This window comes from Colobus angolensis, unplaced genomic scaffold (genome assembly GCF_000951035.1).
Source record: "Colobus angolensis palliatus isolate OR3802 unplaced genomic scaffold, Cang.pa_1.0 Scaffold3, whole genome shotgun sequence".
Classification (NCBI taxonomy): domain Eukaryota; kingdom Metazoa; phylum Chordata; class Mammalia; order Primates; family Cercopithecidae; genus Colobus; species Colobus angolensis.
In genome coordinates this window covers 5,098,425-5,117,500 of record NW_012116265.1, presented here as the reverse complement: position 1 = coordinate 5,117,500, position 19,076 = coordinate 5,098,425, and the positions used below count along the sequence as shown (strand labels likewise).

The following is a 19,076-nucleotide window of genomic DNA, read 5'->3' as shown; positions in this document are numbered from 1 at the left end:
AAGAGAAAGAGCGAGCGTCCGTGAAGACTCTGTGGAGCTGTCAGACAAGCTCTGCAAGGCTGACTTCTGAACTTCTCTCACAGAAGTCAATGATATTTAGGGTTTTTGTTATATATAGCTATACTTAATCCTTACTGATATAACTTCTCTATCAGGCGCTCCTATACCTAATCAACGAGCAATCCTACTGATTGACTCTAATAGCCCATTCTCTCTCAATACAGCTAATGCCTTTCTGTTCAGTTCTATATTGTAAACCTATGCCTAGATTATGGCACAGGTATTCCTAAACTGGTCTCCTGCCTATAGTCTTGCCATCTTTGATCTACCTTCTATGATGGGTGATCTTTGTAAAATATAAATTTAATGATTCCATTAAATTTGAAAATCTCTTCCTCATTGTACCATGACTTTATTGCTAATGCCTATTTTTTAAATCTCCTTTCTAAGTAATACCTGAAACTTCCTGAAGACATGTAATCATTTTGATTACTCCCCCTGCTTTGCAAAAACTATTCCCTCTAGAACATTTCTAAAGTCAATTTAAATGTCAGTCTCTCTACCTTTCCTGTTCAAGTTCCCCTTGCCCCACCCCTAGGAATCCACAGCTTTAATTAAAGCATTTATCATAGGATACTGTAACTATTTATATGAACTGCCAATTCCACCAGACTGTGAGCAGCTCCTCCAGGGTGGGATTAAAGCATATTCACCTCCCACTCTATTCAACACAGTTCTTAAGAGCGTATCTTCAGTAAATGTTTAAATGAGTTAAAGTGATCAGTTCAGGCTTTTTCCTTCTGGTTTCCATTTTCTCTTCATTATTTCTATCTCAGACTTTTACAGCCAGTTTGTGTTTATCCCTACCACTGGATCCTTACTGCTTTGACTTTCCATTCTCTCCTAATCATTAACTGGCAGACTCAAACAGCACTCCACAAACACGGGACAGTACTAGGTTCTCACTGTCCACAAGGTACTGTGTAAGACATCATTAAGTAAAGCTAAAGAAAACATGGGCTTAAAACCTAGGAAAAAGATACCTGCAAAAATCCTAATAATAGGGTATGACAATTACCATCTTAACACAAGTAGAATCAAATTCTAGGTTGTAAGCCAAAACTCATCTGTCCTGGGGTCATAGATGCTTCTTGGAGGAGGTACCTTCTGAACCACAACTCAGGAGGCAAACAGGATTCCAGTAAATACATGTGAGAGAAAGATCTAGGACACAAAGACGAAAGGGCATGCTGTATGTTTTGGGCCCTTGAAGTAGCTCAGCTTGGCTCAAAAGTAACATTAAATAGGCTTAAAAAGATAAGGCAGCGATGGGATTCAGAGAACTTTGAAAAGTAGGCTCAAGAACTCAAACTTTATTCCTTTTTTCATTGTCTTCGGGGGAAAAAGAATAAGAACACTTAGTTCCTCTATTCTGCTCCTTAATATCATCTTCCCTTTCTGCTTTTGTACCTATTAAGTGCACTTATCGGCCAAAATTTCCTGATCTTAAACACTTCCCTCCCTCTCCTCTGTACTCCCTCCCCAGTCTGTCTACAGAATATAGCTAGAGGAAGAGAATTCTAGGAGCCTTTTAGCACATTTCCTTGAAGAATGAACACAGATTTTGTGACTAATTTTCTAAAATATCTTCTCTCCTTTCCTAATTACAAAGGATCAGAAACAACACAAACATTAAAGGTAACATCACTACAGGAAGAGTGCACAGCTAGGGTAAATCCATCATTCTTCCCTTTAATTATTCCTTTGTGCCTAGTGAACCCATAAGTTACCCAACATGTAGTAAAACACTCTGACATGCCACATATGAGAACCTCTTTGTAATATTGTGGCTAAAAATGTGGGGTGAGAGGCAAAGTTTCAAACTTATCTTCTGACTTCAACCTTAGTTTCACTTTTTATATCTCACTAGACTATTTCCTAAAAACAAATGGCATGTAATTTCTCACCTGGTAATCTCCTGCTGCAGCTGAGAAACTGAAGGCACATAAAACACCACTCCAAAATAGACGGTCGGTTCCAACGCATATTTATCCAGCTGCTTCTTCAAAGGTTTTTCCAAATCTACCCACCGGCGCTGATTTTGCTTGTTGTAGTACCAGAGGCTGAAGTAAGTGACCTGGAAAGACAGAAGGTCACTGAAGAAGGCAATAACATACAAAAGGATTTCAATGACTTCAGCCGCACTAATCCCTGACCCATGACCAAATGACAGCAGTCTCTTATTGCCTTTCTTCTCAGAGAGGAACAACAGCAAAAACTGAAGGAAAAAAAGGAGGTAAGACCTATCTGTAACTAGCTACTCATATTCAGGAAACAGGCAAAAATCCAATTGCACTTGCATATCATTTACTGAACTCTGCCCCAAAAAAATGCATTCATGACCTAGACACTAGAATGTAGTGGGTTTTATATGCCGGTTTTAAAAACAACAATTTTATATGCAGGTTTTAAAAACAACAAAAATACAGAAGAATTTATTCTTGGTTTTTCTATTACTAAAACACTAAATATGTCATATATATGTATATATACATATATACGTGTATTTGTCATATATATGTATATATACATATATACATACATGTATTTATCATGTATGTATATATGTATATTTATCATACATATATATCATATATACACATATACACATATACATATATATGTATATACATATATTTGAGATAGAGTCTCACTCTGTTGCCCAGGCTACAGTGCAGTGGCGCAATCTCAGCTCACTGCAACCTCCGCCTCCCAGGTTCAAGGCATTCTCCTGCCTCAGCCTCCAGAGTAGCCAAGATTATAGCATGCACCAGCACACCCAGCTAATTTTTTGTATTTTTAGTAGAGACAGGGTTTACCATGTCGGTCAGGCTGATCTCAAACTCCTGACATCAGCTGATCCACCCACCTCGGCCTCCCAAAGTGCTAGGTATATAGGCATGAGCCACTGCACTCAGCCTCATAATTTATATTTTTAAATAATCACAACTGGGGTTCTACCCAGTGGAATGCTGAGTAAACAGTGTTAAACCAACTTTTCACTACTCTTAGTTTTGGTTTCTATAAAAGAAATTATTTTTTGTAAGTACCATGAATTCCAGTATTCAGTTCTAGTATTCAGATGCAATTGTAACTCTTCTTTACCCCTTTGTCCTCAAAATTTCATTAGATATACATTTAAAACAATTATAATGCTGTGAAGGTGAATTAACTCTCTCTACACACACACACACACACACACACACACACACACACACAGTGCATGAGAAAAGCTATGACTAATCCTTAGTGTATTACTCAGAAGTTTAAAGAAAATGCCCAGATGTCTTAGCATTTATATCTCACTGGCTGTATAATGAAACTGTTAAGGTAAATCAATACTAGCCCTGGGCCTGGTCAACCTGAAAGGGTATTAATGCACTTATGTGACAGCCTCAAGCCACTGCTAATACTTGCCTCAAAATCAATCTACAGATCAAGACAATTGGAAAATCACCACTTTGTAGTCGTAAACTCCAGAATAACACTGTCCCAACAGAACTTAGTGTGATGATAGAAATGATCTACATCTCACTGTCCAATAAAGCAGCCACTAGCCACATGTGGCTACTGAGCAATTGAAATGTGGTAGTGCCACCGAGGAGCTGTATTTTTAATATTATACAAGTTTAATTGACTTAAATAGCTGCAAGTATCTAGTGGCTACTGTATTGGACAGTATAGATTTAAAGCAACAAGAAAACTGAAAAATAATAGGCCATTTCTTTGAACTGCAATCCTCATTCAAGTAAAAAATAAAACTTTAATCTGCAAGGGAAAAGATTATGCAAACATGCCCTCAATAGTCATTTTATTATTTTTTAACAAGGTAAGAACTATACCTTTAAAATGACTTGATCAAATAAATTCAACAAGAATGAGGAATGTGCCCATTTTCCCCTATATCCACAAGTCCCTAGAATACTGCTGGAATTCAATAAATTTTGTTGAATGAAAAGAGGGAATATTCTCTTGCTTCTTAGTTGCCACCCAAGTCATCACACAAGAATGGAATATTTTGAACATTTCCTATGTACCTGGTTCTATTCCAAGAACTGTAGAGATACCATAGATTAAATCACCATCACTAATTTATGACGTAGGTATTTTTTATCTGTGTTAAACCTCAAAGCCAGTGTTTCCCCCAAGTATTGTCCCTGGACTACTTCTACCAGAAATACCTAGAGGGTTTCCTGGGCCCTAAAAAGCTACTAAACTCCTAGGTAATTCTTTTGTCCTTTAAAGTTGGATAACTTTGCACTACACTACACTGCTCCTCCAAAGTTATGCAAGAGAAAGTTATATAAAACCTTATCTTTGGCTGGGCATGGTGGCTCACACCTGGAATGCCAGCACTTTAGGAGGTTGAAGTGGGAAGATTTCTTGAGCCCAGGAGTTTGAGACCAATCTGGGCAACATGGCGAAACACTGCCTCTGCAAAAAATACAAAAAATTAGCCAGAAGTGGTAGCGTGCGCCTGTAGTCTCATCTACTTGGCAGGTTGATCACTTGAACCCAGGAGGTAGACAGAGGCTGCAGTAAGCTAAGACTGCACCACTGCACTCCAGCCTGGGTAACAAAGTGAGACCCTGCCTTAAAAAAAAAAAAAAAAAATAATAATAATAATAATAATAAATCCTTGACAAGCTGCATGGAAATAAAATTTTTGAAAATCCAAGCACACTGTAATATTTCTGAAAGGCCAAGTCCCATTGTTAATTATATTCTGAAGTTATGACATTTTAAAATGAATTGCTTCCGATCTTAATAATAATAATAATAATAAATCCTTGACAAGCTGCATGGAAATAAAATTTTTGAAAATCCAAGCACACTGTAATATTTCTGAAAGGCCAAGTCCCATTGTTAATTATATTCTGAAGTTATGACATTTTAAAATGAATTGCTTATTATCTGTAAGCACAGAATATCTATCACACATTTATAGAAAACAAGAACTGTTCTTTTCTTCTTTTAAACTGAAACTTATAGAAAACAAAAATCTGGTTTAATAGAAAGAGCTTGATGCTTAAGTCCAAAGTTCTGAGTTTGATTTCCAGCAGTTACTTACTAGGAGTGAAATGGTAAAGTCAATCAGTCCAATTTGGTTTTCTCAAGTGTCAAATAAAGTAATACCTCCCTCACAATGCTATCATGAGGACTGGATAAGGGAAAACTATGTAAGTACATTTTCGTACTAGAAAACCATTATATTTTATTTTTTGAGAGAGAGTCTCACTCTATCACTTAGGCGGGAGTGTACTGGCATGATCACAGTTCACTGCAACTTCGAACTCTCAGGCTCAAGTGATCCTTCTGCCTCAAACTCCTAAGTAGTTAGACAGCAGATGCATGCCAACACACTACTAATTTTTTTTTTTTTTTTTTGGTCAAGACAGGGTCTCACTATGTTGCCCAGGCTGGTCTTAAACTCTCAGCTTCGAGTGATCCTCCTGTCTCAGCTTCTCAAAGTGCTGGGATTATAGGAGTATGCCACCATGCCAGCCTGAAAACCACTATATATTTTTAAATATTATTTAGTTCACTCATTCTCTCCACTACCAACAAAATCCATTATTGACTCCTCCCCTCAGAAGACTTTTAAAATTACCTACATGTATTTGGTTACAGCAAAAAACATTTCTGTTACTATGTTTGTTTTCTGCTCCATCTTAGAACACAAGTTTTGGACTGAATGTACCACATTTGGTCTATAATGCCAGATTAGGAATCCTTTAGGATCTAAAACAGTTTGGTATGTCTTTTTTTTTTTTTTTTTTTTTTGTTTTTTTAGTAGAGACGGGGTTTCACCATGTTGGCCAGGCTGGTCTTGAACTCCTGATTTTGTGATCTGCCTGCCTCAGCCTCCCAAAGTGCTGGGATTACAGGCATGAGCCACCGCACCCAGCTGTATGTCACCATTTTTAACCAAAATGAAAAGGTCTTAAAAATACATTTTGAATAAATTAACTTTCCCTTTAAATACAGTTGGACTAGACTGTTCTAAATAAAAAACAGAATTATAAAATTTTAGGTTTATTGTATAATTTGTGGTTGTACCGTTTGTGAATGGACTGTAATATAATTAAAATAACAGCCAAACAATCTGCTAGCATTCTGTTAAAAAGTACATTCTGAAAGGAAAACTGTTAAAATGTGCTAACTTCATCAGTGCATCTATTACTCATGCAACATGAATTAGAAAATCAAATAGAACTGAACAAATACATTTGTTGAAATTGCATCATAATTAGTTTTTCACAAATTATAGACCACAGAAGAGAGTAGCAAGAACTTTATCTAAAGGTACAAACAGCTGAAAAGAATGGTAGGCTTAGGCCGGGCATGGTGAATTGCACCTGTAATCCCAGCACTTTGAGAGGCTGAGGCCAGTGGATCACTTGAGGTCAGGAGTTCGAGACTGGCCTGGCCAACATGGTGAAACTCCACCTCTACTAAAAATACAAAAATGAGCCGAGTATGGTGGAGGGTGCCTGTAATCCCAGCTACTCAGGAGGCTGAGACAAGAGAATCGCTTGAAACCAGGAGGCGGAAGTGAGCCGCGATCGTGCCACTGCACCACTGCACTCCAGCCTGGGCAACAGAGCAAGATGGTCTCAAAAAGAAAAGAAAAGAAAAGAAAAAAGAATGGTGGACTCAGTAAATTCTTTGTTCGTTAGCTCTTTTAAATAAAGGAGTCTTTTGGGACATTTGGATATTGACTTTGTAGCTTGTCACGGATAGATTATTTACAGGACTTTCTTGTGCATAACTATTGTAGTTAAAGTATTTGCTTTGGGATCTGCCCCAATGTTCAAGTTCTATCTTAAGAAGTAGTGAAAGCTAGCCAAAAATCAAATTTATATCTTGTTAAATACCTCTAAGGAGGTATTATATTTCTAAAATTGCTGCTAGAAATGTTTATATACATATGGGTAACTAAATTATTGTAACATTATAATCCTGGGATGGAAAGCTCTCTTAGAATGTCTACACATATATAATCAAGTTACAACATCTGACTCCATGAGATTTTATGACTATAATATCATCTGTTTCTAAAATAGGTAGGTGGAACTTGAACAACGAAATATTGTGATTAAATTCTCATCAGGCAAGGATTTTTCCTGGATAAGACCATTTTTTTTTTTGGCTTGTCTTGAATAACAACCTTAAGAATCTGAATAATTAACTTTCCAAAATAATTTAAAATCCATTCAAAAAACAAACAAGATGGGGGATGAGCACGAAAATCAAAGAAAAGGAGAGAATACTTTCTAACTCAATCAATAGGCCAGCATTACCCCAATACCAAAGCCAGACAAAAGATAACCACAAGAAAACTATAGCCCGACATCCCTTATAAATATAGATGCAAAAATTCTAAGTAAATATTAAAAAACTGAGTCTAACAGCACACTAAAAGGATTATACACCACGACTAAGTGGGATTCATCCCAGGACTGCAAGGGTGGTAAAACATACCCCCCAAAATCATTATACCACATTGCTAAGACAAAAGAAATAAAACACACATGACCATCTCAATTGATTCAGAAAAAGCATTTGACAAAATCCAACATCCTTAATGATAAAATAAAACACCTAGAAAACTAGGAATAGAAAAATAGAAAAGAGCTTCTCAACACGTCAATGAGCATTTAGGAAAAACCCACAGCTAATACCATACTCCATGGTGAAAGACTGAAAGCTTTCCCCCTAAGATCAGTAACAAGACAAGGATGCCCATGTTCACCACTGCCATTTGACATTGTACTGAAGATTCTAACCAGAGCAATTATGCAAGAAGAATAAAAGTCATTTAAACTGGAAAGAAGTAGTAAAACTATCTCTATGCATAGATGACAAAATCCTATACTTAGAAAATCCTTCAAATCCATCCCCCAACCCTGACAGACACACACACACCCCTACTCGAGATAATAAATTCAGTGAAGTTTGCAGGGTACAAAATCAACATGCAAAAAATCAGCTGCTATATACCAGCAATGTACATGTCAAAAAAAGAAAACAATTCCCTTTATAGTAATATCCGAAAGAACAAAACATGTAGGAATAAATTTGACCAAGAAGGTGAAAAGGCATATACTGAACACAACTAAACAGTGCTAAAAGAAATTAAGGAAAATCTAAATAAATAGAAAGATATCCCATGCTCATATATTGAAATACTTAATATTGTTAAGGTACAGTAGTACTACCCAAAGTAATCTTCAAATTCAAATGCAATACCTATCACAATTCCAATATGCTTTTTCCTAGAGATGAAAAGCCAAACCTCAAATTTACATGGGCCTGCAAGGGGCTCCATATAGCCAAAACAATACTGAAAAGGAATAACAAAATTGGAGGACTCACACTTCCTTGTTTCAAAACTTATTACAAGGCTATAGTAATCAAAACAGTGTGTTGGCCGGGCATGGTGGCTCAAGCCTGTAATCCCAGCACTTTGGGAGGCTGAGACGGGCGGATCACGAGGTCAGAAGATCGAGACCATCCTGGCTAACACGGTGAAACCTCGTCTCTACTAAAAATACAAAAGCTAGCCGGGCGAGGTGGCGGGCACCTGTAGTCCCAGCTACTTGGGAGGCTGAGGCAGGAGAATGGCGTAAACCCGGGAGGCGGAGCTTGCAGTGAGCTGAGATCCGGCCACTGCACTCCAGTCCCGGCAACAGAGCGAGACTCCGCCTCAAAAAAAAAAAAAAAAAAAAACAGTGTGGTACTGGCATAAGGAGAGACATAAATAGAATAGAGAGTCTAGAAATGAACCTATGCATCTACAGTCAACTGATTTTAAATAAGGGTGCCAAGACTAGCTGGTGGGAAAAAGAATACTCTCTTTAACAACTAGTGCTGGGACAACTGAAGATCCACATACAAAAGAATGAAGTTGGATCCCTACTCCACAACATATATATAAATTAAGTAAATATAAGAAGTGACCCATAAAATAGTTTAGAAGAAAACATTAGGGTAAATCTCTGTGATCTTGAATTTGGGAATAAATGTTTGAACATAACACCAAAAACATGAGCAACAAAGAAAAAAATAGATCAACTTATTTCAAAATTACAAAACTTGCCAGGCACAGTGGCTCATGCCTGTAATCCTAGCACTTTGGGAGGCTAAAGTGGGAGAAACTTGAGGTCAAGAGTTTGAGACCAGCCTGGGCAACAAAGCAAGACCCTGTCTCTACAAAAAATTTTGAAGTTAGCTGGGTGTGGTGGCACACACCTGTAGTCCCAACTACTCAAGAGGCTAAAGTGGGAGGATCACTTGGGCCCAGGAGATCAAGGCTTCAGTGAGCTATAATTATACCACTGCATTCCAGCCTGGGTGACAGAGCAAGACCCTCTTAAACACACATACATACACACACGCACAAAATTTAGAACTTTCATGCAAAAAACCATATCAGGCTAGGCATGGTCACTCACAGCTATAAACCTAACATTTTGGGAGGCTGAGGCAGAAGGATTGCTTGAGCTCAGAAGTTTGAGACAATCCTGGATAACATAGTGAGACCTTGCCTCTACAAAAACTAAAATTAGCTGAGTATGGTGGCACACACCTGTAGTCCCAGCTATTTAAGTGGCTGAGGTGGAAGGATCACTTTAAGCCCAACAGATCAAGGCTGCAGTGAGCCATGATTGTGCCACTGCACTTCAACCTGGGCAACAGAGCAAGACCCTGTCTCAAAAAAATAATAATAATAAATGAAGAAAGTAAAAAAAATCTACAGAACAAAGGAGAAAATATTTGCAAATTATCTATCTGATAAAGGTCTACTATTTGAAATGTATAAAATAACTCTTACGTTCACAAAGAAACAACCCAACTTTAAAATGGGCAAAGAACTTAGACCCTTTTTGAAAAAAGATATGAATGGCCAACAAGCACATGAAAAGATGCTCAACATTATTGGTCATTAGGGAAATGCAACTCAGAACCATAATGAGATACCACTTCATACCAACTAGGATGGCTGTAATTTAAAAAAAAAAGGAAGTAAACATTGATGAGGAGCAACTGGAACCCTTATACATTGCCAGTAGGAACAGAAAATGGTTCAGCTGCTGTGGAAAAGTTTGGTGGATCCTCAAAATACTAAATATAGAATCACCAGATGATCCAGCAATTCCTCTCCTAGGTACATACCCAAAAGAACTGAAAAACAGGTGCTGAAGCAAACACATGTATATGCATATGCACAGCAAGACTATCTGCAGGTGGAAACAAGCCAAATGTCCATCAATAGATGAATGGATAAACAAGCTTGTGGTATATAAATATAATGAATATTCAGCCATAAAACACAATGATGTATTGGTTCATGATACAATGTGGATGACATTCAAAAATATTATGCTAAGCAAAAGCAGCCAGAAGACAAATATTGTATAATTCTGTTTATATGAAATATCCAAATAAATCCCACAGGTGTGGTGGCTCACACCTGTATACCCAAGGTGCTTGGAGGCCAAGGCAGGAGAATTGCTTGAGGCCAGGAGTTCAAGACTAGAATATATAAATTCAGAGACAGACAGAAAGTAAATTGGTGGTTGCCAGGGGCAGGGAAGAATAGAGAATGACTGCCTATGGGATACAGAATTTCCTTTAGGGGTAATGAAAATTTTTTACAACTAAATAGTATTATAAATGTACCAAATGCCAATGAGCTGTTTACTTTAAAATGGTTAGTTGTGGCCAGGCACAGTGGCTCACGTCTATAATCCCAGCACTTCGGGAGGCTGAGGCAGATCATGAGGTCAGGAGTTCAAGACCAGCCTGACCAACATGGTGAAACCCTGTTTCTACTAAATATACAAAAAAAAAATAGCTGAGCATGGTGGCATGCGCCTGTAATCCCAGCTACTTGGGAGGCTAAGACAGGGGAACTGCTTGAACCCGGGAGGCAGAGGTTGCAGTGAGCCAAGATCACACCACTGCACTTCAGCTTGGGCAACAGAGCGAGACTATCTCAAAAAAAGAAAAAATGGTTAGTTGTACATTATGTGAATTTTATCTTAGTAAAAAAATGTTTTTAAAGATCAGAAATATTCATAATAAAAATCAAGTAAATAATTTTATTTTTATTACAATAATTTTTGGGGAACAGGTAGTGTTTGGTTACATGAATAAATTCTCTAGTGGTGATTTCTAAGATTTTGGTGCACCCATCACCTGAGTAGTATACACTGTACCCAATCTGTAGTGTTTTTATCACTCACTCCTTTTATTCCCACCCTTCCCCTGGAAACCCCAAAGTCCATAATATCATTCTCATGCCTTTGCAACCCCACAGCTTAGCTCCCACTTATAAATGAGAACATATGATGTTTGATTTTCCATTCCTGAGTTATTCACTTAGTATAATGGTTTCCAACTCCATCTAGGTTGCTGCAAATGCCGTTATTTCGTTCCTGAGTAGTATTCCATGGTGTGTGTGTGTGTGTGTGTGTGTGTGTGTGTGTGTCACATTTTCCGTATCCACTAATTGGTTGATGGACATTTAGGCTGGTTCTATATTTCTGCAATTGTGAATCGTGCTACTATAAACATGGGTGTGCAAATGTCTTTTCCATACAGTGACTTATTTTCCTCCTAGTAGATACCCAGTAGTAGGATTGCTGGATCAACTGGTAGTTCTACTTTTAGTTCTTTAAGGAAGCTCCACATTATTTTCCATAGTGGTTGTACTAGTTTACATTACCACCAGCAGTGTAAAAGTGTTCCCTTCTCACCACATTTATACCAACATCTATTATTCTTTGATTTTTTTTTATTATGGCCATTATTGCAGGAGTAAGGTGGTATAGCACTGTGGTTTTATTTGCATTTTCCTCATAATTAGTGATGTTGACCAGTTTTCCGTAAGTTTGTTGGCCATTTGTATATCTTCTTTTGAGAATTGTCTATTCATGTCTTTAGCCCATGTTTTGATAGGATTATTTGGTTTTTTTTCACTGCTTTGTCTGAGTTTCTTCTGGGTATTAGTCCTTTGTCAGATGCATAGTTTGCAAATATTTTCTGCCACTCTGTGGACTGTCTGTTTACTGATTACTTCTTTTGCTGTGCAGAAGCCTTTTAGTTTAACTAAATCTCATCTATTTATCTTTGTTTTTGTTGCATTTGTTTTCGGGTTATTGGTCACGAACTCTTTGCCTAGGCCAATGTCTAGAAGGATTTTTCTGATATTATCATTCAGAATTTTAATAGTTTCAGGTCTTAGATGTAAGTCTTTGAACCTGCTTGAGTTGATTTTTTTTTTTTTTTGAGGCGGGGGCCCCCCCTGGCGCCCAGACTGGAGTGCAGTGGCCGGATCTCAGCTCACTGCAAGCTCCGCCTCCTGGGTTTACGCCATTCTCCTGCCTCAGCCTCCCGAGTAGCTGGGACTACAGGTGCCCGCCACCTCGCCTGGCTAGTTTTTGTATTTTTAGTAGAGACGGGGTTTCACCGTGATAGTCAGGATGATCTCGATCTCCTGACCTCGTGATCCGCCCATCTCGGCCTCCCAAAGTGCTGGGATTACAGGCTTGAGCCACCGCGCCCGGCCGAGTTGATTTTTATATAAGGTGAGAGATGAGGATCCAGTTTCATTCTTCTATATATGGCTTGTCAATTATCCCAGCACCATTTGCTGAATAGGGTGTCCTTTCCCCACTTTATGTTTTTGTTTCCTTTGCTAAAGATCAGGTTGCTGTGAGTATTTGGCTTTATTTATGGGTTCTCTATTCTGTTCCATTGACCTATGTTTTTATACCAGTACCATGCTGTTTTGGTAATTATAGGCTTGCAGTCCAGCTGAAAGTCAGGTAATGTGATGCCTCCATATTTGTTCTTTCTACTTAGTCTTGCTTTGGCTATGGGGGCTCTTTTTTGGTTCCATGTAAATTTTAGGATTGTTTTTTCTAGTTCTGTGAAGAAAGATGATGGTATTTTGATGGGAATTGCATTGAATTTATATATTGCTTTTGGCAATATGGTCATTTTCACAATATTGATTCTATCCATCCATGAGCATGGGATGTGTTTCTATTCGTTTGTGTCATCTATGATTTCTTTCAGCAGTGTTTTGTAGTTTTCCTTGTAGAGATCTTTCACCTCCTTGGCTAGGTATATTCCTGAGTATTTCATTTCTTTTTCCAGCTGTTATAAAAGAAGTTGAGTTCTTGATTTCATTCTCAGTTTCCTCACTGTTGGTGTATAGCAGTGCTACTGATTTGTGTACATGAATTTTGTATCCTAAAACTTTACTGATATGGTTTGGCTGTGTCCTCACCTAAATCTCATCTTGAATTCCCACGCTGTGGGAGGGACCTGGTGGGAGGTAACTCAATCATGGGGGCAGCTCTTTCTGGTGATAGTGAATAAGTCTCATGAGATCTGATGGTTTTCAAAATAGGAGTTTCCCTACACAAACTCTCTTCTCTTGTCTGCCACCATGTGAGACACGCCTTTCATCTTCCACCATGATTGTGAGGCCTTTCCATTAAACCTTTCTTTTGTAAATTGCCCAGTCTTGGCTATGACTATCAGCAGCATGAAAACAAACTAAAACATTTACTGAATTCATTTATCAATATAGGACCTTTTTGGATGAGTCTTTGGGGTTTTCTAGGTATACGTTCATGTCATCAGTGAATAGTGACAGTCTGACTTCCTCTTTACCAATTTGGATGCCCTTTCTTTCTTTCTCTTGTCTGATTGCTCTGGATAGGACTTCCACTACTACGCTGAATACAAGTGGTGAAAGTTGACATCCATGTCTTGTTCCAGTTTTCAGGTGGAATGCTTTCAACTTTTCCCCATTCAGTATGTTAGCTGTGGGTTTGTCATAGATGGCTTTTACTACCTTCAGGTATGTCCCTTCTATGCCAATTTTACTGAGGGTTTTAATCATAAAGGAATGCTGGATTTTGTCAAATGCTTTTTCCGCATCTACTGAGATGATCATATTGTTTGTAATCCTGTTTATGTGGTCTATCACATTTACTGACTTGCGGATACTAAACCAACCCTACATCCCTGGTATGAAACCCACTTGATCGTGGTGTGTTATTTTTTTAATATGATGTTAGATTCAGATAGCTAGTATTTTGTTGAGAATTTTTGCATCTATGTTCATCAGGGATACTGGTCTCTAGTCTTTTTTGGAACAAAGCCTCCAAGAAATTTTAGATTATGTTAAATGACCAAACATAATAATAATTGGTATTCCTGAGGAAGAAGAGAAATCTAAAAGTTGGGGAAACTTATTTGAGGGAATAATCAAGAAAAACTTCCCTGGTCTTGCTAGAGATTTAGACATCCAAATACAAGAAGCTCAAAGAACACCCAGGAAATACATCACAAAAAGATCGCCTAGGCACACAGTCATCAGATTATCTAAAGTCAAGACAGAATAAAGAATCTTAAAGGTCAGGTGTGGTGGCTCAAACTTGTAATCCCAGCACTTTAGGAGGCCAAGGTAGGCAGATCACTTGAGGTAAGGAGTTTGAGACCAGCCTGGCTAACATGGTGAAGCCCCAACTCTACTAAAAATATAAAAATCAGCCAGGCATGGTGGCAGGAACTTGTAATCCCAGCTACTTGGAAGGCTGAGGCCAGAGAATCACTTGAACCCAGGAGGCGGAGGTTGCAGTGAGCGGAAATCACACCATGCACTTCAGTCTGGGCGACAGAGTGAGACACCATTTCAAGGAAAAAAAAAAAAAGAAAGAAAGAAAAAAAAGAATCTTAAGAGCTGTGAGGCAAAAGCACCAAGTAGCCTATAAAGGAAACTCTATTAGATTAACAGCAGATTTCTCAGCAGAAACTCTACAAGCCAGAAGGGATTGGGGTCCTATCTTAGCCTCCTTAAACAAAACAATTACCAGCCAAGAATTTTGTATCCAGCAAAAGCAAGCTTCATAAATGAAGGAGAGATAAAGTCTTTTTCAGACAAACAAATACTGAAATAATTTGCCACTACCAAGCCAGCACTACAAGAAATGCTGAAAGGAGCTCTTAATCTTGAAACAAAACCTCAAAATACACCAAAATAGAACCTCCTTAAAGCATAGATCTCACAGGGCCTATAAAATAGTAACACAATGGGAAAAAATCAAATTATTCAGGCAATAACTAGCACAATGAATAGAGCAGTACCTCACATCTCAGTACTAACCTTGGATGTAAATGGTCCTAAATGCTCCCCTTAAAAGATACAGAATGGCAGAATGGATAAAAATCCACCAACCAACTATCTGCTGTGTTCAAGAGACTCATCTAACACATAGGAACACACATAAACTTAGATAAAGGAATAGAAAAAGATATTCCATGTTAATGGAAACCAAAAGCAAGCTATTCTTATATCAGGCAAGTCAGGATTTAAAGCAATGACAGTTAAAAAAGACAAAGAGGGACATTACAGAATGATAAACGGTCTAGTCCAATGGAAAAATATCACTATCCTAGATATATATGCACCTAACACTGGAGCTCCCAAATTTACAAAACAATTACTACTAGACCAAAAAAATGAGATAGATGGCAACATAATAATAGTGGGGGACTTCAATACTCCACTGACAGCACTACACAGGTCATCAAGACAGAAAGTCAACAAAGAAACAATGGACTTAAACTATACCCTAGAACAAATAAACTTAACAGATATTTACAGAACATTCTACCCAACAACTACAGAGTATACATTATTTTCATCAAAACATGGAACATTCTCCAAGATAGACCATATGATAGAACACAAAACAAGGCTCAACAAATTTTAAAAATTCAAAATTACATCAAGTACTCTCTCAGACCACAACGGAATAAAACTGGAAATTAACTCCAAAAGTAATCCTCAAAACTATACAAATAAATGGAAATTAAATAATATGCTCCTGAATAATTTTGGATCAACAACAAAATAAAGATGGAAATTAAAAAATTCTTTGAACTGAACGATAATAGTGACACAACCTATAAAACCTCTGGGATACAGCTGGGCACAGTGGCTCACGCCTGTAATCCCAACACTTTGGGAGGTTGAGGTGAGCAGATCACGAGATCAGGAGTTCAAGACCAGCCTGGCCAACACAGTGAAACCCCATCTCAACAAAAATTACAAAAATTAGCCAGGCATGGCAGTGCGTGCCTGTAGTCCCAGCAGGAGGCTGAGGCAGGAGAATTGCTTGAACCCAGGAGGCGGGGGTTGTGGTGAGCTGAGGTTGCACCACTGTACTCCAGCCTAGGCAACAGAGTGAGACTCCATCTCAAAAAAACAAAAAACCTCTGTGATACAGCAAAAGCAGTTCTAAGAGCATTAAATATATGTTAAATACATATTAAATCATAGCATTAAATGCCTATCTCAAAAAGTCTGAAAGAGCACACCAATAATCTATGCTCACACCTCAAGGAACTAGAGAAACAAGACCAACCAAACTCCAAACCAGCAGAAGAAAAGAAATAACAAAGATCAGAGCAGAACCAAAAGAAATGGAAACAAAACAAAAAACAAACAAAAAGTTGGTTCTTTGAAAAGATAAACAAAATTGATTGACCATTAGTGAGATTAGCCAAGAAAAGAGAATATCTAAATAAACTCAATTAGAAATGAACTGGGAGATATTACAACCAATACCGCAGAAATGCAAAAGATCATTCAAGCCTACTATGAACACCTTTGTGCGCATAAACTAGAACACCTAAGGGAGATGGATAAAATCCTGGAAATAGACAACTCTCCTAGATTAAACCAGGAAGAAATAGAAACTCTGGACAGACCAATAACAAGTATTGAGGCTGAAATGGTAACAAAACTGCCAACAAAAAACAAGTCCAGGACCAGATGGAGTCACAGCTGAATTCTATCACAATTCAAAGAAGAATTGGTACCAATCCTACTGAAACTATTCCAAAAGACAGAGATAAGAGGGAATCCTCCCTAAATCATTCTATGAAGCCAGCATTACCCTGATACCAAAACCAGGAAAGGACACAACAAGTACAGATTTTTTTCAGCTTTATTTTAAAATGTTTAAACACAACAAATTCAGTTCATTAAGTCTAAGGAAAAAAATGAGCCAGAAATAGACAAGCCTAACTATGAGTTCATTACAATTTCTATTTTCTAATGTCTATACTTAGGTCAAGATTTTGTGCAGTTTGACAGTTAACTGGCAACCTCATGTGAACATAATTGAAGAACAGAGAATAGGGAAAAATGTGTTTGAGCAATCAAAAATACATGTTAAAGTCAATGTTATAAACCATATGCCCTTGACAAAGCAGAAATTTCTCCTATCTCTTTTATGGATTTTTTTTTCTTATTTTATACAAACTTTTAATGAGTTTAGTGATATGTTTACCCAATCCAAAGCAGATTGAAAGATGACAAATTAAAGGAAAAGCGTTGATTAAATAATAGCAAGTTGGCAGTAGAGGGAAGTGATGGGCAATATTCTTTTTAGCAAAGGAGAATACGTACTTACAAACAAAAACCCCTTAAATAGAATTTACAAAGAATTACAAATGTACGGGAGTCTGGAGTTATTTACTAAAGAAATAAGTAACTCCAAACATTAATTAGTCACGTATTCAACAACAATCACTGTTCCTAAAAGCAGAGTTGGTATCTTTTATTGAAGACAGATAGATGTTTATAAATTGTTTCCAAAACTTAGCACTCCAAATAGTTTGGACGAAGGAGTCAGCCTTGTTTATCAGGCAAAGTAAGTTATGAAGCGCTTCATTTCCCAAAGATAATTGGAAAATAACTTATTTTATATATAGCCTTACAGTACTCTAGCCAATTTAATTGTGGTTTCATTACTTCACTTACAAGTGCAAGCATATTTTCCAAAGCCAACCACAAAAGCTGTTTCCATTTCTGCTGTTTTGGTACCTGCTATTATTTGTTTTTTGAAAGGTTTAACTAGTAGCATAGAAGCTAATTACAGTCATGTGCTGCATAACAACGTTTTAGTCAACGACAGACCACAAATGTGATGGTGGTCCCCTAAGACTGTAACAGAGCTGAAAAATTCCTATCACACAGTGATGTTGTAGTTGTTAAGTTGCAGTGCAACGTATTACTCACATGTTTGTAGTGATGCTGGTATAAACAAACCTATTGTGCTACCAATTGTACAAAAGCATAGCACATACAACTATGTACAGTACATAACACTGGATGACAATAAATGACATTACTGATTTATGCATTTATTATACTTTTTATTTAGAGTGTACTCCTATTTATAAAAAAAAGTTAATTGTAGGCCAGGTGCGGTAGCTCCCACCCGTAATCTCAGCACTTTGGGAGACTGAGGCTGGAGGATCACTTGAGCCAAGGAGTTCAAGAACAGCCTGGGCAACATAGTGAGACCCCATCACAACAAAAAATACAAAAATCAGCCAGGTGTAGTGGTGTAGACCCAACTAGGAGGCTGAGGCAGGAGGACTGCTTGAGCCCAGGAGTTTGAGGCTGCAGTGAGATGTGATTGAGCCACTGCACTCCAGCCTGGGTGACAGAATGAGACCCTGTTTCAAAAAAAAAAAAGTGAACTGGAAATCAGCCTCAGGAGGTTTCCAGAAGGCAGCATTGTTATCATAGGGGATGACAGAGCCATGCATGTTACCACCCCTGAAAACTGTCCAGGAGGACAAGATGTGGAGGTGAAAGAAAGTGATATTGATGATCCTGACCCCGTTTAGGGCTAGGCTAATATGTGTGTCTTAGTTTTTAACACAGAAGTTTAAAAAGTGGCCGGGTATGGTGGCTCACGCCTGGAATCCCAGCATTTTGGGAGGCCAAGGTGAGTGGATCACTTGTGGCGAGGAATTCAAGATCAGCCCCACCAACATGGCAAAAACCCACCTCTGTTTAAAAAAAAAAAAAAAAAGGGCTTGGTGGCACACACCTGTAATCCCAGCTACTTGGGAGGCTGAGGCAAGAGAATCGCTTGAACCCAGGAGGCGGAGGTTGCAGTGAGCGGAAA

The 19,076-nt window shown here is 38.0% G+C and overlaps 1 protein-coding gene across 2 annotated transcripts in view; it reads right to left on the bottom strand.

Moving 5' to 3' along the window:
* PTPN21 (protein tyrosine phosphatase, non-receptor type 21) overlaps positions 1-19,076 on the bottom strand; it is a 93,579-nt gene that overhangs the window by 57,105 nt on the left and 17,398 nt on the right. For both annotated transcript variants that reach the window (XM_011949451.1, XM_011949452.1), the window contains exon 3: positions 1,968-2,137. In XM_011949451.1, coding sequence (XP_011804841.1) covers positions 1,968-2,137 — 170 coding nt within the window. The remainder of the gene's footprint in view (positions 1-1,967; positions 2,138-19,076) is intronic.